This window comes from Pundamilia nyererei, unplaced genomic scaffold (genome assembly GCF_000239375.1).
Source record: "Pundamilia nyererei isolate P.nyererei 1_Seehausen unplaced genomic scaffold, PunNye1.0 scaffold00066, whole genome shotgun sequence".
Classification (NCBI taxonomy): domain Eukaryota; kingdom Metazoa; phylum Chordata; class Actinopteri; order Cichliformes; family Cichlidae; genus Pundamilia; species Pundamilia nyererei.
Window position 1 is genome coordinate 2,993,001 of NW_005187467.1, and position 27,577 is coordinate 3,020,577.

Genomic DNA, 27,577 nt, shown 5'->3' on the forward strand with positions numbered 1-27,577 from the left:
ATATATATATTTCTTTTTTTTTTTTTTAATAGACTACTGAATTTACAAGTACTTAATTTAATTATTTCAAACAGAAGCATGCATGTTACATTAATAACCCATATACATAGGCACACGACATTACAAAAATCTTGTTCCACCCCCCATTCTTAATATTTTGTTTCCAAGGAGTCTGGCTTTCTTGTTTGCCTTTTAATTGGTTTTAAGCAATAGTTCCTAAGGCTTTCTGAAGGTCTTTCAAATTGTTGCTTTTTTCACTTTGCTTTTTGTTTGTTTGTTTGTTGATCACACTGATTTGAGAATTATTCAAGCATAAAAGAGGTGCCTAGCTTAAGGGATAAACCAGTGTTTGTTTTTCCTCACATAGCAGACAATTTTAGAGAACCAATTTTAAATTAAGTATTTTTTGTTATGCGCAGCCTGTCACATAAACACCAATCGTTTCCATTTCTTTACTTGAATCTATGAAAAATACCAAAGATAAAACAGTCTGACAGGAATTAAATACACACACACTAAACACTAAACATCCTGTTTAGTGTGTCCTTAAAAATGAAGAAACTGGACAAGTGGAGAGCAGAAAAAAAGTAGCAGGCCTAAAAAAACTATCCCCACCAGATGAACAGTATCTGCAATTCATGTCTTTAAGAAATATGAAAAAATAAGACTTGATACAGGACATGAGCGATATTGAGAGACGCATCTGGCCCTTCAGTCGATCCATTTACTGTTTGCTGAAGCTTCATCATGAATGGTCTGAGTGGAAGGATGGCTATCAAGAAGGCATTATTAAGGAAGGGAAACAGGGGGAAATGGCTGAGGTATGCTAAATTACCCAACAAATGGACTGGACTGAAAATCAGTGACGGCAGCTCTTATTGAGTGATGAAGCCAAATGAGAGAGGTAAAACAATGCGTGTTTACAGTCATCAGAAGTACACTTCAGCATGACAATCATTCTAAGCACAATCCTAACGCAGTGAAAGCACAGCTGGATAGAAAAACACATAACGGATCACTATCAGTGATGGAATAGCTTCTCCTCAACATTATTAAAGCAGTGTGGGGTCATGTTGATAGAGAATAAAACAAAAACCAGCCAACTAAAAAAGAAAAAAAAAAGATTTAAAATGTCCTTCAATAAACCTGGAGCGCTACTTTACTTGTGAAGACTACTTATATTACCGAGAGTTCAGACAAGTCATTCTCCTGCACACATTCTCCTAGCAAATGATAAAACATTAAGAGGTGGTTCAAAATTTTTGCATAATACTGAAATAGTATATGCGTGTAAATCTGTGGATAGGATACAACTGATTAAAAAAATACTCACCATCAAGTTGTACTATAGTAGAAAACAGAGCAGTAGAAAGAAATCGTGACAGCAGCACAGAAAGTTATTTGCACTCCATAACAGAAGATGGCAGCAGTAGACTGAGGAGGCGCTGTAACAGCCAAGCATCCCGTTACACAGTACACGGGACACTTTATGGACTTCCTGTCTCGTTTCATAACATCGTAACTGTGTATAATGTAGCATTCTCCCGTCTTAAGTAAGCGACTATCATTCATTGCTTCCTGTCTTAATAATGACCTGCATTAAGCGGCTGTTCTCTAAAGGACCTCGCTCCAAAGTCGCGTGGTTGATGACTGGTGAAGCTCTCACCTCCTGCAGGTGCTTCCATGCTGAACTAGTAAGAAGTTTGTATGATAATTTAAACAAAGTGAACTGAAGTATTTTTCCCCCGAACGCCGCAGTGGGTGCATTATAAAACTAACCTTTTTCATCTCGCAGGTGAGACACGAATCTAGCGCGCTTCCAGTAGTTCATCACAGCAAGTATGTGTGTGACCTCCCACCCAATCACAGGTTTCCAATGGGCAAGTTTCCCCGGGTTTTACAGTGTTTGCTCAGAGATCAGGTCATTACAGAGAAACAGGTGAGTGAGACACTTTTATGATATCTGCCTGTGATTATAATTGATTATTTGATAATAAATGACAGATAATACGTTTTTCCTGCTTGTGTGTCACTACAAGCATTGTTCTTTTCTGACAAAACAGTTGGACTTTTTATGATTTACAGGCATCCAGTTTCTAAACATAACAAGATCAACTAATAGTGAATATCACTGCTGCTATTAAAAGTAGTATTTATTGGAAAGCACATTTTCCTGTTGATGTGCCTTTTCCTTTCTTACAGTAGGTGTGGGTCCCTGAAATTGCCTCTAAGGATTTACTGAGCTGTGTGCACACCGAGGACTACCTGGACAACTTCATAAATGGGAAAATAAGTGAGCAAGAGCAAAGGAGGACAGGCTTTCCCTGGAGTGAAGGCATAGTGAGGCGCTGTCGATATGAAACGGGTGAGAGAAATTCATGACGTACACGTGACCCGGAAAGATTGCATTATGTTTGCTGTTAACGTTCTCTCTCATTGCCAGGTGGGACTGTTTTAGCTGCTGAAGTCGCTCTGCAGAGGGGTCTGGCTTGCAGCACAGCAGGGGGAACTCATCATGCTTTTCCCAGCTATGGTTCAGGGTTTTGTCTCCTCAATGATCTTGCAGTCGCAGCCAAATACACGATGAACAATTCTCCTAATTCTCCTTCTACTAAACGCAAAGTTCTCATTGTGGATCTAGATGTTCATCAGGTGGAGTACACTAGTCTCTGTTGTGGATTAGGATTTGTCTTTGTTGAGAAGCTAAACCTTTTTCATGTGTCAAACATCCTACAGGGTGATGGCACCGCTTTCATCTTTAAAGAGGAGCCTTCTGTGTTTACATTCTCAGTGCACTGTGGGAAAAACTTCCCACTTCGTAAACAACAGAGCGATCTTGATATCAGTGTGGAGGGTGGGCTGGAGGACAAGGATTACCTCTCCACAGGTATGTAGATACTCTCCATATTAATAAATATCTAATCACTGAATCGCAATTCTAGCACTACTGTTTTCAATTTGTGAGAATTGTTGTTTTTGTCTTTGCTGATTTTGAAACGACTGTTTTTTTTTCTGTACGTTGAGATGATTTTCATTGACGATGCTTCTAAAAACTCACTAATATGTCTGATGGTGTACCCAACAGTTGAAGCCCACCTTCCCTGGCTGCTGGAAACCTTTCGCCCAGACCTGGTTTTGTATGACGCAGGAGTTGATCCTCACTGGGAAGATGAACTCGGAAGGCTTCGCCTGACAGACCAAGGTGAGCCATTCTGTTTTACACCCAGGTGTTTTTTACCTTCAAATCACTTACAGACTTTTTGAATGACTTCAAGTGTCCCTTAGGGCTCTATCAGAGAGATTTGTTTGTGCTGAAGACTGTGGTGAAAAGAGGTGTCCCTATCGCTGCTGTTATTGGTGGAGGATACTCTAGAGACATTGATAAACTGGCACTCAGACACTCTATCGTCCACAGAGCAGCAACTCAGGTAAATGAAACACAGCAGATAGAAGACTTGTTTGTCCAATTTTATGTACAGAAACAATTAGTTTAAAAACAGAGTTCTCATTATAACCTTGCTATCTTGCTATTCATGTTTCAGGTTTGGAGGGAGTGTGGTATGTAAAACTTGGCTCCCTAATCAAGAGGATCCTCAGTGGGTAGCTGATATTTGAGAGTCAATGACATGGTCATTTGGAAAGTTTCAAAAATGTATTAGAAACTGACCAGTACTTCAGTTACTTTGGCATATTTATTTAATTTACACAGTTGAGATTAACTGTAGGAGTGATACATCTTATGCGGTCACATATTAGAACTTATTTCACTCATTTTTGGTTCGTTGCAATGATGGTCTTGTAACTACAATTATATTGTTATAGGGACATCACAGCCACCATAACAACATATTTTTACATTCATCTGAAAAAGGTTTTCATGGAACTCAGTACAGTCCTGTGGAAAAACTGTTTATATAGGAATCAAGAGGTGCTGCTTATCAAATGCTCTTGATTAATTGGTCAAAAACACAAAAGCAGAGTTTCTGGTAGTTTTCTGGAATGGAGCTTTCAGCTCCCTGTTAATGCCACATTCTTACCAGGAGTGGAAATTCCACAAAATTCACTCAAAGGTCAGACAATACAACTCTTAGGGAGGATTTACTTTTTTTTGGGGGGGGGGCATAAAAAACTAAGAGCTAAAAACTTTACAAGCCTCAGGTAGTATCGGAAATGTTAACATTCCAATGCAATTAGAAAAAAAACTGCATTTAAATAAACTTCTGCAACAATGTTTCTGATGAGACTAAAGCAGAGATGCTTGTCCATAATGGATAGCGCCATTTTGGGTACAAAACACTACATGTCAATGCAAAGACCACATATCAGCTCACAAGCACGGTGGTGGAGGGATAATGATTCGGGTTTGTTTTGTATCCACAGGATTTGGGCACCTTGCGGTCATTGAATCAACCTCGACCTACAATAAAATGTTTGAAAAAGAAAAGAGTCAAGGTGTTGTAGTGACCCAGACCAGATTTAAATGCTAGTGTGGTGTGGCTTTTAAGAGCTGTGCATAAATGAATGCCAATAAACATTAATGAACTGAAGCAATATTAAAAAGAAGAGGATTTCACTACAATGTGAGAGACCAATACAGTCCTACAGTAAAATAATTAAGTTATTGCATAGACTGCAGAGTCCAATGGAAATCTTCACGTGACTACATGTTAAAGAATTATTTAAAAATCCTCACAAATCAAATATTAAGGCTTTCATTTGTAGGCTGGTGATGATTCTAGTATAGTATGTGCAAGTTGGCTATAAAGACTTTTAGCTTACCATTTACCAAATTGTATCTGTGTGACAATTAAATACTCTAGAAATAAACTGTACATGAACAAATCTTTGTTGTTAATGGGAGTAGAAGCAAGACAACACCCGTGAACAAAAACAAATTTAATAAAAAACAAAACAAAGTATTTACATCAGCTCACACAAGACATTTGCCACTTTTAAGACAAACCTAGTTGGTCCACAAAAACTATACAGCTAAAGAAATGCACCACAATGGATATAAACAGTTTTCCAAGTCTCACCTATTATGTCATTCACTGACATCAAGCAGCAATATACTTGTGATAGAGTGCAATGTTTATTCACAGTACATGAGGCAGTTTTCTGATTTGCTGAGACATACCAAATTGTTACAAGACACAATGCCACTATTGCAAATATCTACATCAAGGGCGCGCACACACACAGACACGCCCACTGGCGACATGTCGTCTGGAACACTTGTAGAGTAAAACAACAAGAAAATGGCACTAATGTTTCGGAAGAGATTCTGCACAATTTTAAACTTGTATGAGAGTGCAATGAAAAAGTACGCACGAGCAGTTTCACAGGAAGCGTTACCAAGAAGTCCGCAGCTGATACTAGCTGCAAATTTGGCTCCTTTTAATGAGAGATAAGCAGCATGCGATTTTGCAGACACAAAGAAAGAAAGAATTCTCTACTGAAATCAATATATTAAAAGATAAAAGCAGAGGGAAGAGTATGCTGTAGCTTTGTACATTTCTCTTCTGCTCATATTTAAAGCACAAAGAGAAGAAATGTTCTTTTAAAATACAAATCAATAGCTGTGATGCAGCCCACTAGGGTTAAATAACAAAACACCGACTCTAAAAGACACACTGTAGATTTATTGAAAAAGAATAAATAGTTAAAAATAATCTGGTACAACATACAGTAACGGCCACGGTTGAACACTTCCATAAAATATCTATTTGCTGCTTTCCAAAAGCTCTGACATATAGCTGGTTCCAGGATAAAATAAATACATGGATAAAAATCTCATTTTTAAATAGTTCATGAGAGAATTACAGCACTGGAGAATGTTAGTGTTACATAGACCTTCAACAATGGCTACATTTGCACATTTAAATGAAAAGAATGTCATTATTCTCACATGTGGAATTCAGTGCTAAAACTTGAGGCAGAGGCGATGCAAAGTGAACTCAAATATGACAAGTTCCGGTCATATTTTCCATACCTGAACTTTCTCTGCCACCACACACCAATTGGCGTGATCAAAGTAGGTGTGTTTAACATGAAGTTCTTCGACATGATTCGCTATCAGCTCTGCCAGCTCGCCCTCCCTGAAGACGTGGTAGTACCTGAGGCAGGAGCCTTCCACCTGCCCTTCACTCCCCTGAGGACTCTGTGTGCTTTCCTGCAGCTCTTCTCCCAGCAGCCCTCCATCTCTTTCATCTCCAGACTGCTTTAGGTCCTCCCCCTGCAAGGAGACTAGATCTGGTAGAGCCAGAGAGCCACACTCCTGGACTAAAGACACTGCGCTGCTGTTGTTAGTGGTGCCATTGCCTCCAGAATTATTCGGTCCCTTGTGCTGCTCTGTGACAAAGACATCCTCTTCTGATCCGACCACAGATGGCGGAGAAAAGAAACTTGAGACTTGCTTGATAAGCCCTCGTCCTCTCCCGCTCAGGTTGAACTTGTTCCCCTCATTTTCACCTGTGGGTGAAGATAAAGTGCTCATGTCTCTGGAGGATGAACGGGAGATCCCCAAGCTTCCGAAGTCGAACACAGAATCAAGAGACCTGGAGAAGAACCACAGTTTGTGTGTCCTCTGCTGTGGTGTAGTGCGACCAAGATCTTCTTCGTCTGCCACAGAGGATGTGCTTCTAACCTTCCTGTGCTTTTCAGTGTTGTCTATGGCTTCGCTCACGCTCTGTGCTGTGGTTCTCCTCCTCGGTTTGTTGAGGCCGGGAAGGAATTGAGGATTGGGGTTCCAAGGAACAAAGATGTCCTGTTTCTCAAATTTACGACGTTTCTGCTCCATGGCCCACACGTAGATCATAATGCGTCCGCCCACTCGCAGAGTGCGAGCCATCTCCTTTATTGCTCGAATACGACGCTCTTTGGTGGACAGATGATGAATGACTGTGACAAAAATATGAATTTGTCAGCTTTAAGCATGAATTTATGAGGTATCATGTACACTGTGTGTATAATGGAAGATAAATGAATAGTGCAGCTGTTTGGTTTGGACCTAATTACACTCTTTTTTTTGGTAGGACACAATAATTATTTTTCACACTGTTGGCTTGGCAACGCAAGTTTGTGGTAATATGATGTTTATCATTATATGAGTTAACTTAATTTGAGGTAGATGTCGGCGTTTGAGCTCATGCATATGAAGGGAGTGATTTGTTACTAAGTGAAATATTAAAAAAAAAACAACTCTTATCTCATCTATAATAACTGCTTATAGTTCTGACCATTACCTGCAATAGAAAGCACAGCATCAAAGCAGCTGTCTCTGTAAGGCAAATGCAGCCCATCACACATCTGGACCTCATGTCCTTGGCTCCAGGCAAAATCCACCAGGGGGCGACAAACGTCACACCCCAGCTTGAACACGTCCTTGTTGATGTGGAGATACTTACCATTACCACAACCTGGAAAGACAAGACAGTCAGCTACAACATAACACAAGAAATGTAAGCCAGCTGTAATTGGACTTTCAGGATCACATTAGTGCTGGAGACCCACCAATGTCAGCAACGATGCTCCCAGGCTGCAGTTCCAGGAGGAACTGCCGTACCTTCGGCCAGGCTTTATAGCGGCTGTCGTTGAAATATGGAGCAATCTTGTCGTAGACATTGTGTACATGATCTCTTTCAAGCTGGCTGGCAGCCTCCTCCATCATGTTCGCCCAGGCGGCCTCATGCAGTGGCCTCAGAGCATCATGACTGCAGGGAGAAGAGTCTTTTTGGTTATTTCCATTAAACTGTGAATTTCACCATGAAAAAAAAAATATTGTGATAGTGTGGACTTGTTAAATAGAAATGGCACAGTGGAGACCCTCTCTGCATGCTTGTTAAAGTCCCACAAGGTCAGCTCAAAACCATAATCAGCGGACACACAAACATCTGTCAGGTGGTAATTTAATATCAGACCCTCTGCTTTGTACTTCAAGTACCAGCTGAATCAGTGCACTCTCTCACATCCATCCAGCAGTGCACAGTGAGGTTCTGCTCTATGAATACAAGTCAGGTATAATTTGTCACTTTGAGTATGTAACTGCGGAAAAACACAGACTACAGGATATAAATTAACTAACCAAGTCACCGCAAATAGGCACACCTCATCTCACCAAGCTCTTAGCAGGTCCATGTCCACAGCAGCTGTGAGAAATCGGTTTTACAGTAACGGGGAAGCAAAAGGTCAACACATAAATCACTTTTGTGTCAGTAACAGGATGCAAAACAAACATGAATCATGTTTGAGTGAGTGATTTTCATCGATTCCGTCACACTCTGTAAGTAAGCATTATGCTGCTGTTGGGGTTTATATATATCGCAGCATTTCTTTCACTGTCACATGCAGTGGAAGGTCTGGACTTTAGCTTTTGTTGTAAGATGTACGTTTACCTAATGTGACCTTCATTAATCCTGAGAAAGACTTTAAAATTTCCATGGAAATAAAGCACAGCAGTACTGAATATCAATATGTTATAGCTTAGCCAGGCCAAATACTGATTGTTTGTTGGTTTACTACACTTTGCTCATAAAAGTTAATTGATTAAAAGAGACTATTTTTAAAGTTATCGCTTAAGATGATGCCCTGAGTACAATATTGTGCATGGAAAGGAACGTACCCACAATTGTGCATCAATCTAGCTTATTCTTTTACTACGTTGTAGTATCTTGGACAATATTTATATAAGTTCAGGCCATCTAATGTTTGGATAATGACTCTGACTTTGAGACACTTTGAGTTTTTATCTATAAACACAGTACAGCAAACCCCAAATCTACAGCTCACAGCAACCACCTTGACAACAACAGGACATTGTTGCCCACATTTCTATAGTTTTCTTTTCAAGCATATTTGTATGTAATGCCGACATTATGTAAACTTCAGGGACACGCTGTAGAGTTTCAAACTCGACAGAAAATTTCAGGGGTTGCATAATTGTGACGTTTGTGTTATTCACAGCTCCCACTGCAGTCATCCCAGTTTATTAGGATGCAGCCCACAGCTCCTGCAGTGCTGCTGCTGTGGCTCCCTCAAGCACTAACCCCACTGGCCACTTTACTAGGCACACCCATAAAAAACTAATGAAATCCAAAACAATGACTCTGGCATGAATTCAACTCTTTTGGATCTTTTTGTTTCACCTTTTGTTTTCATCATCTTTAACATTCATGATCCACTGTGTTACATAGTGCTGTAATAGCTGTGAAGGATTGTGCACTCCATTAAGGTACAGAAGGGGAGAAAAATATGCCACAAAAAGAAATGGACAAGAATATCTGGCTATTCAGAGTTCTTATTTGATCTTTCTGATTATTGTGTCGTGGTTTAATTAATTTCATGCAAAGCAAACCCACACAAAACAGTTTCGATCACATGTTGACTTCAAGGAAGTTTTAGAAGTACATGTGTACAAACTGCATGTTTGTAATGCTGAATAAATTAATTAAACTGTAATAATTATAAGCTTTCAAACCCCCCTGTCCTTAAAAATCTTATCCTGGATAAATTTAGCCCATGATTTGTTGCATACTTATACTGTTAACATACAGCTGACCTCAACGCAGAACACTAACTCTACTATTCTCCACAAATACAGCTTCCCATTTAAATTCCTAAATTGACTCATTAAGTCTTGGATCAACAGTGGAAATACACTTTCAAAGGCAAAAACAAATAAATGGCTGATTCCTGACGAGGCCAGCAGAAAAGAAGATGTCTCTGTTTTTATCTGCATTCAACATCTTTTGTACCCACACTACTATTAACCAACAAGTGATTGTTAAATCAGTGCTGAACACTGCCTTTTTTGCTTGCAAATTATCTGCTTTGAAATCACTGACAGTGTGTGCCATAAGACTCTTCTCATTTTCCCCCTGTACTGAGCAATGTGACAAAGACTTTCCGCTCTGTGTGACACGGAGATGGGAGATAAGAGTTGTTTTCAATCGGCTGCGATAGATGAGAGCTGGTGGTGCTATGTATCCCAGCAGAAATTCACTGCTAACATATGTCGTAAAATCAATGTGCACAGCAAATATGGGTTTACTTTTGAGGTTTATCTGTAACTGCATTGTACAATACAAAATTTCAACCCACTTAACCTTCTATCACTTCAGGTTGGACAGTAAACAGAAGCATGTACAGACTGTCAGCAAAGAAATCAACATTAATAGATGTAGTTCAGACCATTGCAACCTACTGAACCATGCAGTGCCATAGGATGATTTGTTAAGGTTAGAAGGGAGGAAAGCCACCAGACATTTGGGCTCCATTTCTTTCAAAAGGCATTAGGTATGTCCTTGAATGTAATACAGACTATTGCCCATTCAGTGCGCACACAATGAAAATTACTGGAAACATTTACCACAGGATATTAGTAACAAAGCCCGACTTGCACTACATGAAACACAAATATCTCTTTTTATGACCTGACAATCAGAGCCTTCTCTGTGCATTAACAAGCTTGTCTTCACTCCACCGTTTGTAAATATAGTGTACGCCGCATCCTTTGCTCAGACCTATTTCTGGACCACCATCATCTGCACCATCTCAGCCAAGTGGAAGTAAAACATCCCTTATGTAACGCTGTAATCTGGCCTCATTCTGTGTTGTCTGTGCTCAATTCCACTCGAGTTTCCCCCTCTGCTCACTAAACTGTGGCAGTCCTCAGCTGACATTATGTAACCAGCAGCTGGGCAGGCTCTGAGCTTTACCTCTGAATGACAATGGGAACTAAAATTAAATCAGATGACAACGTCTGGTGCACAGATCTGTCCTAGGTGCAGGGCATTCAGGGGATAAAGGTAAAAATCAGCCATTATTTTAGTCATTTTCTGTACACAGATTCTGTAAGTAATCAATAACTTAGATATTAACTTAGATATTTTCATCATACATGATCCACTGCGTACAACATTTGCCACTGAGTACACTATTCTGCGAATATGTGACTTTAAATATGCGTTCCTAGGCCGTGTTAACAAGCTCAGACCTCCACTGTGCTTTTATGTGATGTAGTGGTGTTAGGACTGTATGAACAGACAGGGCTGCGACGGCTGAGCACGGGGAGCCCAAGGAGAGCAGGTTTAACCGTGAAGCATGCCAGCGTGAACATGTGGGCAGAGATCTTGAGGTTTATTCTACCAGACCTCCTCATTAGTAAAATGAGCAGTAAATAACAAGTTAATATATTCAAAGGCAGACAGATGAAATCTCTGGACAGTAACCTGCAATTCAATTAATCGCCCAAGATTTAAATGAGCCCCGTATTGAACTATATTACTAGATATTATATTATTATATTATATTTAATAATGGGTGGGGTACCGGGCTTGTTCTGTATCGGGGAGCTGCAACTTTTAGTCCAAATCAAAGTTTCTTTTGATATATGTGCAACTGATGTATACCAGCCTAAAGTTTAAATACTGAATTGCATTAATAACAAAAATGTAACCAACTTATTTGCAATTCATAAACAGCTTTCTCGTAATCCGTGTCAATAACTGCACAGCCTCCCTGCCGAAATCACTTACCGTATAAACTGCCGTTGTATTATCCGCCTCTAGCCTCGGGTCGGTGGAGGTAAACTTCCCTCTCCGCACATGCGATAGATCTATATGATCCACCTGTAATGTGGATCAGAGGAAGGTGCTCTTTAAGGTGGTCCCGAGCTCATCAACAACCACATTGTGCTGGCGGTTTAAAAAAAAGCAAGATAAAAACGTGCGGCGTGTGACCGCCAGAAGTCTACTGGCCGAAGGACGGCATCAAATCCAGGACTGGGAGCTCCACACCTGTCAAGCCAATGAAAAGATAGGGCAAAACTTCCGGTCACGTGTTTCAAAATTAAAGCAACCCAAAATAGGACAACAAACTAAGAAACTGCAATGACCGAAAATCAAAGAAAAAAGTAACAATGATTTGGTGAAAATGAGAAATCCCATATGTTAACCTCATAAACGAAATGTAAATTACCCCCCCCCCCCCCAACAATACACAACTAAAACGAATTAAAACAAATATATGGAGTAGAAATGATTTAAAAATACAATTAGGACCAACAATAATCCAGTAAAACTAGCAAAACCTACACATTCAATTCTGTAAAACAGTTAGAAATTAGGTACAGGGGTTTAAAAGGAAAAAAGATACCTGGACTACTGAAAGATAGTTAAACTGATAATGTTGCAGTTTAACCAACAGATCACCTGCTTCCATCTCACCCTATCACTAGTATTTTCGTCTGTCGCACAAACGCTCTGCTGGTCCTCCTTCACTATACATGAATCTGCCCTGACGTCTTCCTCTTTTCCTTCTGCCTGGCAGCTTCATTTTCAGCATCCTTTGTCCAGTACACCCACTCTCGTGACACCCTCGTGTCAGATGCCCAAACCAATTAGTCAGTATCTATACAACAGAAACAATGCCACATGGCTACACCAACTCTTGAATAATTAATTATGGGAACAATAATTCATCTGCTCAAACATTCCTATCTCCCAGCTGTTTGATGGAAATTAAGCTTGGTTTTGTACCTCTGTATTATAGATGATGCAATGCTCCTTCATTTGACTTTGATAGACTAATACCAACTTTTAGAAATAATTTTAGGCAGAACTAAAACCATCAAAATTGTACTTGTGTAATGATATGTATATAAAAGATCCTACTCCTTGTCCAGTCATTGGATGTTCATGTATTTTCACTATTCAGCCCACTACTGATTTCTATAACAAAAGACACACCCTTGCGCCTTTATTTTGAAAATCACGCCATGCAGCATCCGCTCTTCTTGTATATAACTTGACACAACTGATGGGTTTTCAGCGTGTAAAAAGATGACACCCTGTGCGGTTGCAGAGCATGGCTGTCATTGGCTATGAGCCTCACGTGACAACCACAATAAACAACGTGACAGGTAGAACATGAGGTCCTTCATTTTATGCTTCACCCGTTTCCCATTTCCCTTAATGGCTTTTAACTTTTACAAAGTCCCTGACTTCATCCCAAGGCTGCAATAAAAACTGACAAAACCCCCCCAAATTCATTCAATTAAAGTAGAAACTGACAGTAATCCATAAGATGTTTTTTACAGTTTCACCTACATGTTGGTATTAATTGCTAATTAATTACTATTACAGGCTCCTCAATGAGATATGATCGCCCCATTTTTTATTGCTTTGTAAATAGCACTTACTCTCATTAGCACCAAGTACAAAGGGTGAGCTACAGGATCCTGTTCATCCTGATCTTCCACTTGCAATGATATGGTACTAAGGTTATAATAACACAAGAACTGCATATATTAAAAACTAAATAAAAAAAATTAAACAGCTTTTAGTTCCACACCATTAAGCCACTTAATGTGTTTTCTACTCTGGTAATAATTAGTGCACATTAGCCTGTCACATCCACTTTTCCTTGTCCTCTGCTTCCCATGTCAGCTGTGAATTCATCTGCCATTTTTGTTCCTGAGATGCTTAAGAGCAGAAACGTATTTATGGTTCATCACTGCCATTTAGGGAGCACAGAGCACTCATCACAGCTGCCTACATCATCATCATTCAAAGCACACTTTTGCTCCATTCTGCTGCAGGCTTTCTCACATTAAAATGACGCGCACCTCCGCACCCGAGAAGTACACAGTACAAACACATTTAAACTGGCGGCTAATGAAAATAAGTAGAAACGCAGATGTCCCCTCAGCAGAGGTTTAGCAGCTGTTAAACAACAGTAATTACTTTTAGTCTCTTCAAACACTCTGTTAAATCATGAATTCAGTTAGGAGACAGACGGCATCCTTCATAATGGTTATATATCAAGGACACTTATGAGTCCTCAGCACGCAGATTTCTATTTTTCTGCAGCAGAAAATATTTCCCAGGGACAGACATTATCTCATAGTATTTGCCTTTCATTGATTTAAGCCGGCACCTTTCAGTCCAAGCCTGCTCCCTACAGACTGTATCACCAAAACATTTGCTGCTGTATTTATTAACTGGTTGTTGTTAACTAAAGACTGTGACTTTGTGGTAACAGGAGGAAGTGTGGGTGTGGTAACTCCTGCTCAAATTATGAGTTTTCCTGTTTCCTGACTTCCTGTAATTGAGTAGCAAATTGTGTTACAGTGATCTTCTGTACATTCTGAGGTAGTTTTTAAATACTGCTGGCCAGTACTGTTGCATGAGATATATCAGCAGTGGTCTGTAACTCCATTGGATAAGGGTTTGTTGGAGTTGCTAAATCCAGCCACCAATACAGTCATAATAACTTCTTATCCCTGCTATTTATAGAACGATCATTTCTAAGTGTGCCTGTAGAAGGTCAGTGACTGAAAGGCTGCCCCTACAGAACGAACAATGCACTGCAAAGTCTTCAGTGCTTTTTTCCGCCCCATTATAATGGACCATGAAATAGAAATGTCAATAGAAATCATAAAAACGCCATGTAGATCCCTGCCTCTGCAATCTCTGTGTAAATGTGGTCCTCTTTAGACAGCTGCTGAAACAATCCTCCTTCAAAACAAGATTTTATGACATCAGAATAATCGTGTTTTTCTTTGGAAATGGACTGTTTCCTATAACCCTCTCCATATCAGCATTCAGACACGAGCTTCATCGAGGTCCTACTTGTTAAACAGCTCCAGGATTACAAAGGTCAAAGCTTTTACATTAAAGATAAGGGAGTCGACAGCTGTGCTGCTCAGCACTGATGTTTGTGATTTAAAAGTTCAAAGGTCTTATTCTGTTACAGTGACGGCCACAAGACCAGCTTTTTTCCTTCTTGGCTGTGTCTTTGCCTCTCTTCTAGGTAACAGGTGGGTGAAGCTGACCTAGTTAGGGTTGCACTATAAAGCAGGGCTGTCGAAACCTCTCAGGGGCTCTTCTCTGCTGCTCTCCCCCATGCTGGCTTACTGACAGACAGAGCATCTCAGGTTTTCCTTTTTATTTTTGCATGCATACAGTCACTCATTCATTTACAGTTCACCGAGACGTTGCGTACATATTAATTAGCTGACAATCAAGCATACTATCTTTGGTTTTATTACTTTAATTAAAATAACGAACATCTTCTATGTGAGGCCTTCATTTTGAGCCGAATTGTGACAACATACAGTTGTCTACTGTTTCCTGGTCTGATAAGACTTTTAATAACTAATTCAAGCTTGTTTGCATTATTATTCTAACAAGGGTGGAACCAAAGGGCCTTTAATTTTATAGAAAATGTTTTTGGAGGGTGTAATTTCTCTTTAAAAAGTGAAGTCTAGATTAAATTTAAAACGGTTTCTTTTCTTTGTTATTGACTTGAGTTACTCATTAAAGCCTTTTCATCTTGTTCTTCTGCCCCGGGCACCCATTTTGCAAGAAAATCTAATAGCAGTTTTTGACCATTTAGCCTAACTCTTCACTGCAGACAGGGCTGCACTCACATCAAAAGACAGAAAGCAAATCCATTAGAAATCCCCTTTAAAGGGCCTCCTCATTGATTCTCTTGACTCAAGGTCAGATTATATCTTAGGGAGACTCACAGGACGTCTTAGCCTTTTTAAATACTGAACATACTTGAGGCCAGCTCTGCATTTTAAAATTCAATACGTTTTTATTTACCAGTTAAATCTAATTTATGGGTTTCCTTCCTACCATTTATTTTCACAGTTTAGCCTTGACTTTTTTTTGTAGTTCCGTGCAGAATAACCCTTTAAACAAATAAGGCAATCATTTACAAAAATCAAAAATCAAGCTTGTGCAAGACTTAGATTCAGTCTTAAAACTTCCACAAACACTGAAACAGAGAGATTATTGCATATCTTACATATCACATCAACCTGCAGTATGCTGAATACTGCAGTCTAAAAAACAAATAACTAACCCTAAACACATATTTTTAAGACTGGAAGAGCATCAGTTGGAAACACTGCCTTCAAGAGAATTAAAACTATGACCAGTGAAACCAGTCACGTGGATTCCTATTATTAAGTTAATATTTGGTAAAAAAGTGTGACCTCACAGTGGCATTTCATTCTGGACAATAATCCTTTGCCCACTCTCATTCGCTGGTATTTTCTTCACCCTTCACTGATCCCTTTCTCTAACTCAAACCAACACATACTGCATTTGGATTAAATCTCAGTTTATGTGCATCCAATTATCAGTATGCTGTTCTTAAGCATACAACAGTGCAGCAAAATGTGAAGCAGAGAAACAGGAAAGTTAACTCAGATCTGTCACATGAAGATCCCAAAGACAAATACCAACTTGTCCCATGTTAGTCCCAGTTCCAAAAACACGACCTAATTTTCTTAAAAACAAAATTTTCAACCAGTATAACACTGCAGACACACATTTAACTATATAGTCTGTGGTGTAGAAAAAACTTTCTGGTTCCCCACACAACAACGATTGGGGGAAAAGAGTAAACAAAACATCACCTCTGTGCCGCATTAATGAGCACCAGCAGGAACAGTGGGGTGAAATGTGATTTCCTGTGAGACACACAGTAATGAACACTGAATGCTATCAGACAAAGACCTCTCCACACTTGGTGTTTAGCGCTATATCAGAGTTTCTACAGTAATAGGGTCTCTACTCAATGTTTCCCTACAGTAATTGGCTGCAGCAGCTGTAGATGGGTTATTCTTCTTTGGCAAACTGTCCGTGAGGCATATTGTGTTTACAAAGACGCAACAGTTTTTAACTGGAGGCACACCTATTACTGCTTCGCTTTCACAAATGAGCACACAAAATGCAGGATCACCAATTTTGAGTCTGCCAGCAGACAGAAACAATATTGTCCATTTGCACACTGACAGGGTTAATTTTTGTTTATGCTGATTACAATTTACAGGCCTTTGTTTAAAAAAAACAACATGTTTTTAAAAGTTTACCAGGAGCCAAGATGAGGTTCTTTTTCATCCTTTCATCCACCCAAACAAAGAAACACAAAGAATCTGTTTTATACAAGAAACACTAGATTTTTATCAGGTTGATTTGTTTAACTCTGACTTTTTGGACACTCATTTTAGCTTCAGGCACACTTTTTTAGATCACTTGGACTCAGCACAGCTTAGGAAAGGATTTCCTAATAACGACTATGAACAGAAGAAAAACAGGAACCATCCTGTTCAAATTAGAAAATTTCAATTGGTTTCAAACATTATGCACCAACACTTTAACTCAAAGACATCAGAATCAGTCTGTTTTGTTAAGGCTTAAGCTCTTCTGCTAGGAAACTGTTCTACTAGCTGCCATAAAATATTTACCCTAAAAAAAGCAGTAAATAGTTTTCACAAAGACATATTTACACATATTTTCACAAAGACAGTACATATTTACTGCTTTGATAGGAAATAAGAGGGCATTTAGCAGCCAGGTGCTGCTGCTTCAATGCACTTAATTAACTGACCAATCAGTAAGTGTGACCACCTCAATAAAAGCAGTTTGGCAGTCTGCAGTCTCCAAAAAAGCTCAATCTCAGCCTCTTCGGGCCCCAGTTAGCAGGTTAAATATTAAAGTTCATGGTAGTATAATATAAAAAGACTGAACACGTATGGCTTATTTGATATTATTTGAAAAAACATTCATCTCTCTAAAAATATGGCAACACAGCTTAGATTTGCAAAGTTGCATCTGAAAAACCACAGGACTTCTGGGGCAATGACGTTTGGAGACATAAAGTATGACAAAAATGCAGAAATTATAGAGCCGCTACTGATGAACATCCAACACAGCATGTCAGCAAACACCTCATACCGGCTGTCAGGCACAGTGGCAGAGGGGTGAGTTAGTTCATTTGGAAGCCACAGGACCTCGGCGTCTTGCAGTCATTGAGTTTACAAAAAACTCCTCTGTATACCAAAGTATTCTAGAGTGAGCTGTGAGGTCAACTGTCTCACGGTTAAAGCTTGGCTGAAATTCTGCGACTTCAGTTACTGCTGCTAAAGGTGGTTCTGCAAACTAATAAAATCAGAGGGTATACTTGAATCTACTAAATTTCTTTATACACACAGACACACAATGTGTGTGATATTCCCATGTTGGTGTTGTTCCTGCATCAACATTTGCTTATGTAAAACTCTCTTCTGGAACAAATAGAAAGCACTTCAAGTGTTTCCTTTATTAATGTATGCTATATAACAATATATTATCAAGTTATTTTTGCTGTTAGCCAAATTTAGCTACTCATATTGGTTTACTTGTGACAGTTTTTAATAGCATTAGCTAGCTTCTTGGCTAATGCTAACTAAATACCTAGACAACAGGACTGGTCAGTTGCAACACTGATCCTGGACCAACAATGTTTTAATTATGTAAGAACAACACCAGTGTAACAAACTAAAAAAGAAAATTCATATCAATGTTTATATTTGGCTATTTTGGCACTGAAAATCTGCCTATTGGTGTATGTCGCAGGAAGAAACAATTTCTAGCTAAAAAAAAAAGAAAGAAAGAAAGAAACAGAACAACAACCAAGATGATAAATCACTGATCAAGCTCACCAAAAATTGGAACAACTTGTAAATGAGTAAAAAAATAAATTTAAAACAGGGCAAACTCCTGGTTTTCACTGTTGTTCTGTAATGTGAAGAATACGCATACTGTAAAAATCTGTTATTACATACTAAATTGCAATTTTAATTTCCTCAGAAAAATATTTTTTCTCTTTTCTTAGAAAAAAATTACAGTATACAAAGTAATATATTAAAAACAGGTACAAATTATAAAAATCACAATATTTACTCTAAAAATGGTCATACAAGGTAAATTACGAAGCTGTTAAATTGTCTTAGAAATTATGTAAATTTGGCTTTTTCCTCATCATTTGTGGCTGCTCTGGTTGACGTCTCTGGTTCACATGAAACGGTTCTTCTGAATTCATGACAATGTCTATGGATATGGGAATAGAAAAACGGTCCATCATCTGCGCGATCTTCTCCTGAGGAACACCGTGTTTGTTCCTCCTGGAGGTAAAAGAAAAAGAAAAAAAGAGGATAATGTTAGAATGTGAAGTCTAAACTATGTCTAACAGCATTTTAATATCATGAGTCAGAAATCATACTTCTCCAGCTCGTAAGGATCATATTTCCACTTGGTGTCCGGTTCACAAAAGTCAACTTTGTATCCGCTCTCCAAAGCCTGATGCAGGAGTTGGAGGAATTCGAAGGATTAGTGAAAGTGGTATGAAATATTAACTAATAATAAAAACAACAACAACAACAATAATAATAAATATTTAGTATGGCCACTTACCATTTTGACATATGGCTTCATTTCCCAGGCTTGAATGTTTGTATTATCAATAATAATGGGAGACCGGCCATCATGAAGAGCACCTCTAGCTGAGAAGATTAAGAAAAGATTCTGACAAGTTCTGGCAAGAAAATTAAAACTGTTTTTAAACCAAAATGTTTAATTTGTTTTATGTTCCATTTAATTTGATTTTTTTTTTTTCGACAATCACTTTTCGCCCCCATGTTGCTCACACATTATCAGTGAAAAAGTCACCTATTTAACATTTCTGTTTTAAATGCTGGATAGCTGAAACATCTCTTCAAATAAACACACTCGCACATTAGCACAACATTAAAACCACCTGTATGAAAAATGTGTAGGCCAACCCACACAAAAACAACACTAACCAATTAGGGACTTCCAGGGGTCTCCTGTGATATCAGGCACCATTAATGAATCCTTTTGGTTACCAAGATGTTTAGGAGACCGTGTAAATGCCTTAGGCTCTTTTTTGAGTGTGTTAATGTTGTGGCTGATTCATTTAAAATACTCTATAGACCGGGGGATCTTGCTTTTTGTCAGATGAATATGTAAACCACTACAGTACAGAGGCACTGTGGTTGCTTTACTCGTATTAAATGACTGAAATTGTAATGAGTCAATACCTCTTCTCTGATTCCACTCATGTGCTGCTCCAAGAAGACTAGGATCATAGTGGTAGCCATCTTTGTGTGCAAAGTAATCATCTGTGCTCAAAATGATCCCACTGGGGCCAGTGGAGAGCAGCTCCCTGTGGGAAACAATCGGTGTCAAACTGCTGTTTTTAAGCTATAAGATAAGAATAAATAGATCGAAATTAAATTAAGATTACACACAGATTTACCTGGCACGTGTGGATTTCCCAGATCCTGGCAATCCCCGCATCAAGATCAGCACCAGGGCTGAATGGCATGCATGTGTGTCGTCACGCGGCTGATAGTAGTGCTGTCGCTCCCAAGGTTCATTTTCTGAATCACATCTCTGGAGCCTGTCATAATCTTCATTTAACTGAGAGAGCTCTTCACTTCTATCTCTAGGCCACCTGACATTTTCATTAGCTGAGTGTCCATCATAGCTGGAGCCATGCACATCCCTGTCAAACTGATGTTGAGGACCTCCATAAAATCCCTGAGAGTGGTGTCTGGAAACATTTGGAGGTGGGAATCTATAAAAAGGTGGAAACCGCAGCTCCTCTTGAAAGCGGTTTGCCATGCTTGGATGTTGAAAGGTAGGGTTCACATGTGGTGGTGGGTTTTGTAGATTTGGGAATGCATACGGTGGTGGTTGGTGAGGGAATGGTGGGCTCTGAAATCTCAGGTGTGGTGGCCTGTCCAGTGGTTGTGGATGACGCCACTGGGGAGAGCTCAGCTCCGGGCCTGGCCTCTGCCTCCTGGGATTGTATGGCTCATTTTGATACCAGTGAGGCCATGCTGGCTGTTTTCTTCCATTGCGTTTTTGGGAGCCATCTGTTTCTTCAAAGTCCCTCATGTTAGCAATTTTCTCCTCAGGAACATCCTGAGTTTTGTTGCTGGTGGGTAATTTAGTAGGTACAAGTGGCTGATCAAAAGCTGCATCTTGTTTCCCTGGGTTACCATTAGCACCATCAGGGGTATTGATCTTCTCAAGCTCTTTGTAAAACTCACTCAGCGAGTCTTCAATGACAGACTCGGCTGCAGTTGTTTGTGGAGGAAATGCTGGACCGATGAAGGCAGAGCTGGTGAATCCTACCTCCCTTAACACGCGGTCCCTGACACTGCTGTCTGGAGCGCCACCGTCAGTGCCCACACACTTACTGTTTGTGTCAGCAGAGTCATCTTTACAAGCTTCTTTATCCTCACTCACACAAGATGTTTCTATGGCATCAGAGGTTGTACAACATAATTCAGGCTGAGACATCTGGATGAAAACAGATTAGAATACTTACAACATTGAAACACCACAAAAATACTACATAATAATACTGCATGTTATTCCTATTCTTATTATTTTGCTTTATTTATTTTATCTTATAGATTTTTCAGTGCTGCTATGCCAATTTATAAACATAGCAGAAAAAGTAAGAAAAATGTTTGGTTGATTATTTCTTTGTAACAACGCTTTTTGGCAAAAAAAAAAAAAAAAAAGAGTTATGCTTGTGGAAAGCTTGTTTATTTGACCTGAAATGGTGCCGCATTTGTAAGGAAAATGCATTTCTGGGTCGAGCAGAAGAGTTGAATATGTAGGTTGCACCCATGAAAAATCTTCTCTGCTGATGCCAGCCACACATCTTATTATGCTTCTGTCTCTTGTTTGGTGTTATTTACTGGAGTGTGATGATTAAAGTCTGAAGAAAGAAAGCATTTTGCCAATTTAATAATTTATTAATTAAACAAACAGGAGCCTGCCATCTCCTTTTCATGCTGGTCAACAGCTTGGTCACACACTGCTGTGGGATGCCATCCCATTTGTCAACCAGCATTTGTCACAAGTCAGCCAATGTGGTTGTGTTGGTCGTTCTGGCACAAACGCCCACAAAGCCTAAGCTGATCCCAAAAATATTCAATGGGACTTTGATAAACCCCGCTCTGTCAGGATGAGTGTTGTGATCGTGGAGAATAAAGGTTAGTTCCAGACTGTGGGGATCTTTCTGCACTAAGATTGCCTCCAATGATGACAAGCCTTGTTTTTACAGTGAGGGAGATGACACTCCATATCATCACACTGTTCCCACCAAAAGCTGTTACCCTATCCAATCAGCATAAAGTTCCCTGTATCTTATCCACAGTCTGTCTCTATGATCCAACTGCGATAGGAGAAATCTCATTCGAGTCCATGCTCACAGGTGCTGATAATCAGGTACGTGATTGTCAACACATGGGGTGCCAGAAGCTCAAACTATGAGTCAATAGCAGAATAAGACCCTTGACATTGGCAGAAAAGATTTGGCGAGTTTTTCATTTTCCTTACAAATTTAAAGGGAAATAAACAGACTTTCCAACGGTATAAGACTTTTTGTCAATAACCCATGTCACAAAATATATACATCCACCAAAAACATTTGGCTTGCTTTTTGGGCTGGGTTTATATGTAAATACAAGTGCACATGATTAAACACACCGTAGATTAATCAGCTAAAATCGAAACCATGTCTTCTGCCAACCATTAACCTTTGGCTAACGTGCCACAACACGAGTTGCACAGAAAACAAGAAAAATAAATAAATAAATAAACAAAATTGTTCACTACGTAAACGTAAAATAATAGAGTAACTGACGATATTCACGGTTGCCTACCGTTCATACTGGGGATGCATAAATTCAGGGGAAACCCACAATAACCGGTGTGCAGATTCAAAATCGCACTTGCCTTGTGTTTACGGAAGTGACTTTCTTCTTCTATTCTCTTATTAATGGCAGGCATCCTGGCCACTCGTTGCGTGAGCGACACCAGCGGGACTGAAAGGCAACGGGTAGTGACAAAAATGGGTACAAAGAGCAGTAACTACTTCACCGAGTCCCGCTGTATTTTATAATGCCTGCGTTTCTATAGCGTATGTTAGCCGTTGCTATTCACTGCCCTGGACTGCATTATAAAATGCTTCCTGACATCTTTATATTGAAAATACCTAAATAAATTTTAAAAAAAGAGACCAGAATTAAAAAAAAAAAAAAGTCCAAGTCAGCATTACAGCTAAGCGAAAACAGCTAAATCAAATTGATATACTTGTGACATCTCCACAAACTAATCACTAGTGGTGTAGCAAAGTGGTGAAATACTTAACGCTTTGAATCAAGATCACTCAAAGTGGTTATTACAAACTTTTTTTATATGGTGAATTTCTTTAAGTTATACTGTATTCTTGTACCTATGAACCTTTTTTAAAGCTTCCAAAAATAACTCAATATTTGTCAGTTTGACATAACTGACAAATCTTACCTTGATTAATAACCCTTAATTAGTTGTTCCCACCTTTAGTAAAATGACTAAAGGAATTTGCTCATTTGTAGTCTAGAGGAATCATTTTTCTGTATGACTTTATCAGCCTCTCATATCTTCTTTACATTGTTTCAGTTCATTGAAGTTTGCTTGTATAAATGAATGCAACCAAACTATATTATGTGATTATTTCAGATGCAATTTGGCAAACCCGAGCTGTACTTTTATATAGATGCTCAAACTTGTTGACGATCAATTAATCAAGTACAGTTCATTAACAGCAAGTAGCTGCTACTTCCCTTCTTAATTCCTAAGAAGGCAGTAAGGATGTACCCCCCCCCCAAACAACAATACATTACTACAAGAATCCATCAGTTTCTCAACCCTGAAGGTGTTCGTCTTTAAATGCAAAAACAGACCCACAGACCAAAACTGCTAGAATAAAATTCTGAATTTATTTAACACTGAATGCAGGAACCTCACAGAAACAAGTATAAAATTGTAAAACATTGTGAAGTGACATGATTTCAATATTTACTTTCCCCATTTTATGAGGCCAACAAGTCTACAAAAAAACCCTAAAAAATGTGTTATATACACACGGAACCTTAACATCTACATTCAGTCAATTGAAAAGCTGTAGCGTGTTTGTCATCACACAGTGGTATGTATCTAGATTAAATTAACACGCAGTGCCTGGGTATCAATCAAAGCCAGTTCCTCATCATTCACCCATTCATCCTCCCCTAGTGAGTCAGCGGGTTTGTGAGATGGTGTCTGTACAGTTTTTAAAGTGCTTGGTGTCACAGACCTCCGAGGTGGGTTGAATGTCTTATTTACACATGGAGAAGCCACTGAGCCCAGATGGGAAAGAGGTGGCGGAGACGGGATACGAGACAGATAGTCCAGTGCTCTCCTTCTTTTCAGGCTTTTGGGATCTTTTTCTGCTGAAGATGTTGGTGTAGGAGACTTCCTGCCGACAGGTGTGACGGATCCAAGGTTTCTGCCTGGCTTCTGAGAAATCACCTGTATAAAAAGACACAATCAAGATGATGGGCTTAGAACTGATATATTACTAGATGACATTATGTTATAACAGATATACTGAAAAACACCAGATACCACAGCATGAAGTTAAACTCACACTTGACTTTATGTCTTGTCTTCTGTCTGTTAGAGAAGCTGGTGTTTGTCTTTGGAGAGCTGGAGAGGAGCTGTAGCTAAGGCCATTTGATCTGACTAATTCTGAAAGCTTCTCTTCAGCAGTTACAAAGAAGTTCTCCTGACACTGAAAAGAAAACAAAAGTGATCAAAATGTTAACATTTTATTGCACTCAAATAAGTCTGAGATGAAGATAAACAAGGAAAAAAAAATGTTAGTACACTACTTTATTACATTTTCTACAAAACAATTTTTAGTACTGAGGAGATTAGCACTTTTGCTGTGAGAGAGAGCAGTTTCTGAAGAATATCAGCAGCTTTTAAGGTTTTGATTTTAGCATCTTACCTGGACCAGAGTTTTAAGCTGGCTGAAAGATTCCTGTAGATGAACCTCTTTAGGATTTGTAGAAAAACTTGTCAGATCTCCAGCATACACAACAGGCGTGGGATGCATTGACTGACCTCTGAGCTGGAGGTTGCTCAGAGCCAATATGACGCGTGGTTTTAACACGTCTTCTAGGCCAGTCTGAGACAAGCTGCTGAAACAGCGAACTTTCACAAAATTTAGTTTCTCATCAGCCAAATAAAATGCAGGAGACGAACCTGTGTTCAAAAGAAGAAGACTTTTCAGCGAACTTGATGCGAGCAGTTGTAAGAAAAGCAAGTGATAAAACAAAACAAAAAAAAAAAAACACCTACCCTTTCCATCTACAACATTGATGACATATCCTGCTAGATCAATTTCTCCACACAGTGCCTCAAAATCTGGATTTTGAAGATTCAAAAAATTTGTGCAAACTCTTGGTTGGAAGTATGTTGTCAACCATTCATGTGATGCCTGAATGGAAACATTACAAAAGTTTCAATGACATGTTTAATTTATAAACGGTTAAAAAAAAAATTCACATGTGCTAAAGGGAGTTTGTTTCCTACAGTACCTGGAGCTCTTGAAATTGTGTTTTCTTTGTCCCAGTGAGCTGAACAGGTTCGATACAGCTACGTTTCTTTCCATCTGAAGTGGTGAGGTTATAGACTTTGAATCGACAGCCTTCCTTTAGTAAAGACTGTAGATCTGAGGAAGGTCGCCAAAGATTCAGCTGGTAAACTGAAACCAAGATTAAAACAAAAAAAAGTTAGCACAACGTAGTTCGCAAGTTACAGTAATTATAAAAAAAAAAAAAAAAGAGTCAAACAAGAAGACAAATGAAGACACACCCCTGCCGGGTTGCTCCATGGAGTCGGCAATGCAGAGTCTCCACACGGGTGTAACCTCTCGTTTGGGGCAGTTCATTTCATTCTCCTCTGCTTCCAGAGCACGGTGATATCGATCCTGCAGTTCAGCCTGCTTCTTCTCCATCAGAGAGCGTCTGTAGGTATGAAGGGCCTCCAACTGGTGTGCACTCAAATGAGCCTAAGAGGGGAAAAATAATATACTAAAACCCTTCACAGCTGAAATTAGGCCAACAATCTGTAAAGCAAATGTTTTACTACCTCAAGGTAAGCTGGATCATCTCCCACTGCTTCATACAGCTCTTCTCCATCCTGCAGATTTGCAATTTCTTGATGACTGATTGTTTTTCTTCGCCGCTGTGGTTTGATACTCCCTAAAGATAAAAGCTTATAAAAAACTTATCGAATTTCAGACTGTAGCAGCTTGTTGAACTTGTTGTAAACCTGATCCTTACCCTTTTCTTCATTTTCAAATTCAGATTGAATCTTGGCAAATAAGATTTCCATTGCTTTTTGTTTGTGACTGTTGTATCGTCTCGCCTCCTTCTCTTCTGCACGTGAAGAACGGAATACAACACTGCCATCTGGCTTCCTCTCCATCCACTGAGAAATACATATTAGACAGAGTTAAAAAGGATAAAACCCAAATCTGACTAACAGTGATTATATATCAGTGCACACCTGCATGGGATAGCTTCTCAGTACAACAATGTCAACAGATCCTACTGGACCTCCATTGCTATACAAACAGGAGATTGGAAGGAGGAATGGCCGAGGATCCTTGTGAAATCCTAGCTTAGCATCCCATCGTGCAGGTCTGCAGCTATTGGCACAGATCTAAACACATGAAGTGGAAGTAAGACACCTTCTTTTCTGGTTGTGTTGTGTAGAGATAAAAGTTGTGGTCTCTGTCTTAGACTACCTTTAACATCAGAGATTCAGGCGCCTCCAGAGGGGAGCAAGCATCTTGTGATCCGACCAGCTGAGCCCCATGGATGATCAACTTGCCCCCGACAGCCAGTCGACCTTTGTGAACCATTGCAGTCAAAGGTTCATCCAACTGAGCTTTAATGGCATACCAACCATCTGTCAGCCAAATGAGTGCAGCTGAAGTTTCAACCTTTGCATCTGCACTGTGAGGGGTTTTGGTGTCATTGTGACTCTGTGTTTTTGGGGAGTGACCCCTGGAGATGATATCGCAAACACAGAGAACCAGGGTTTTGGCTGCCGTGTCATCCTTTTCCATGATCTTTCTCAGAGCTGGCCTGCGGCTGTGGTCCACCTCTACATCATATCTGACATAAACAGAATATGTTTTAGAAAAAAGCAATGAATACATTAAATTGAGTCAATAATTACCTAGCAGCTATTTTGCTAGGTAGATGCCAACATTTGTATCCCACATTTAACATTATCCCATTGTATTCAGCATAATTAGCTAAAAGTGTAATTCACTGCAAAGTCTATATTTTCAACATTTATTTTGCCTGTAAAATACCGTACAAAATGGCAGTTAGAAAAGCATAACAACACTTATTGGTCAACAAGATATGCAAATTAAAAAGTGACCTACAACTGCATAAATATCTGAGCAAGCTTTAGTTGCACATACCTGTACTTAAGTTGGAGGAGAATCTGCTCGGGTGTGAGACACCGGCTGCCCACTATTTCTGGAAAAGATTTTTCCATAGAGGCCTGCTTCCACACAATCCATCTGTAGTGATTGTACACCCATGCTTCACTGATCAATTTAGGATCCACACCCGGGGTGTCACATAAAGCTCTGTGGGCATATAAGGACGAGATATTTAGTATATTAAGCTTATATTTTATTGCTAAACCTGATTACTCCAATTCATTTAAGGCAAGGCAAGGCAAATTTATTTGTATAGCACAATTCAACAACAAGGTGATTCAAAGTGCTTTACAGAGACATTAGAAACAAAAACAAATAAAAAGCATGATTTAAAATTGATTAAAACAAGCAAACAAACAAACTAACT

The 27,577-nt window shown here is 39.3% G+C and overlaps 5 protein-coding genes across 10 annotated transcripts in view; 1 reads left to right on the plus strand and 4 right to left on the minus strand.

Annotated features, from left to right (window-relative positions):
- The window catches only part of stard13b (StAR related lipid transfer domain containing 13b), a 73,622-nt gene extending 71,781 nt beyond the window's left edge, over positions 1 to 1,841 (minus strand). Inside the window, exon 1 of the mRNA XM_013911570.1 lies at positions 1,780 to 1,841. The gene's annotated coding sequence lies outside the window, so the exon portion shown is untranslated. The remainder of the gene's footprint in view (positions 1 to 1,779) is intronic.
- Positions 1,482 to 5,586, plus strand: hdac12 (histone deacetylase 12). 5 transcript variants are annotated; one of them, XR_001290408.1, is made up of 9 exons: positions 1,482 to 1,694; positions 1,796 to 1,939; positions 2,206 to 2,365; positions 2,444 to 2,652; positions 2,737 to 2,887; positions 3,086 to 3,202; positions 3,276 to 3,428; positions 3,543 to 3,600; positions 4,381 to 5,586. XR_001290408.1 is itself a non-coding variant. In XM_005736021.1 (9 exons), exons 1-8 carry the CDS (start codon positions 1,590 to 1,592, stop codon positions 3,564 to 3,566), a joined length of 1,053 nt encoding a protein of 350 aa, XP_005736078.1. In that variant the 5' UTR covers positions 1,482 to 1,589; the 3' UTR covers positions 3,567 to 3,600; positions 4,381 to 5,586. The 5 variants fall into 5 exon arrangements, 3 of the variants coding, with proteins under 3 accessions (XP_005736078.1, XP_005736079.1, XP_005736077.1); XR_001290409.1 differs by having other exon boundaries at positions 3,297 to 3,428; XM_005736021.1 differs by having other exon boundaries at positions 3,286 to 3,428.
- Positions 5,587 to 5,657: 71 nt separating this feature from the next.
- On the minus strand, positions 5,658 to 11,772 carry trmt9b (tRNA methyltransferase 9B). The gene is made up of 4 exons (XM_005736027.1): positions 11,535 to 11,772; positions 7,513 to 7,712; positions 7,245 to 7,418; positions 5,658 to 6,900 (listed from the first exon to the last, which is right to left on the minus strand). The coding sequence occupies exons 2-4, from the start codon at positions 7,667 to 7,669 to the stop codon at positions 5,978 to 5,980; spliced, it is 1,254 nt and encodes a 417-aa protein (XP_005736084.1). The 5' UTR covers positions 7,670 to 7,712; positions 11,535 to 11,772; the 3' UTR covers positions 5,658 to 5,977.
- A 6,937-nt stretch (positions 11,773 to 18,709) lies between these two features.
- On the minus strand, positions 18,710 to 22,744 carry n4bp2l2 (NEDD4 binding protein 2-like 2). Of its 2 annotated transcripts, none has more exons than XM_005736028.1 (6): positions 22,614 to 22,744; positions 20,113 to 21,164; positions 19,895 to 20,019; positions 19,248 to 19,336; positions 19,057 to 19,133; positions 18,710 to 18,958 (listed from the first exon to the last, which is right to left on the minus strand). In XM_005736028.1, exons 1-6 carry the CDS (start codon positions 22,665 to 22,667, stop codon positions 18,784 to 18,786), a joined length of 1,572 nt encoding a protein of 523 aa, XP_005736085.1. In that variant the 5' UTR covers positions 22,668 to 22,744; the 3' UTR covers positions 18,710 to 18,783. The 2 variants fall into 2 exon arrangements, with proteins under 2 accessions (XP_005736085.1, XP_013767029.1); XM_013911575.1 differs by having other exon boundaries at positions 22,541 to 22,633.
- An 875-nt stretch (positions 22,745 to 23,619) lies between these two features.
- The window catches only part of brca2 (BRCA2 DNA repair associated), a 14,987-nt gene continuing 11,029 nt past the window's right edge, over positions 23,620 to 27,577 (minus strand). The window contains exons 17-27 of the mRNA XM_005736029.1: positions 27,187 to 27,357; positions 26,497 to 26,869; positions 26,256 to 26,411; positions 26,030 to 26,177; positions 25,836 to 25,948; positions 25,560 to 25,755; positions 25,283 to 25,449; positions 25,044 to 25,182; positions 24,691 to 24,947; positions 24,328 to 24,471; positions 23,620 to 24,209 (exon numbers count right to left, since the gene is read on the minus strand). Of these exons, the coding sequence (XP_005736086.1) occupies positions 23,856 to 24,209; positions 24,328 to 24,471; positions 24,691 to 24,947; positions 25,044 to 25,182; positions 25,283 to 25,449; positions 25,560 to 25,755; positions 25,836 to 25,948; positions 26,030 to 26,177; positions 26,256 to 26,411; positions 26,497 to 26,869; positions 27,187 to 27,357 (2,218 nt within the window). The 3' untranslated portion in view covers positions 23,620 to 23,855. The remainder of the gene's footprint in view (positions 24,210 to 24,327; positions 24,472 to 24,690; positions 24,948 to 25,043; positions 25,183 to 25,282; positions 25,450 to 25,559; positions 25,756 to 25,835; positions 25,949 to 26,029; positions 26,178 to 26,255; positions 26,412 to 26,496; positions 26,870 to 27,186; positions 27,358 to 27,577) is intronic.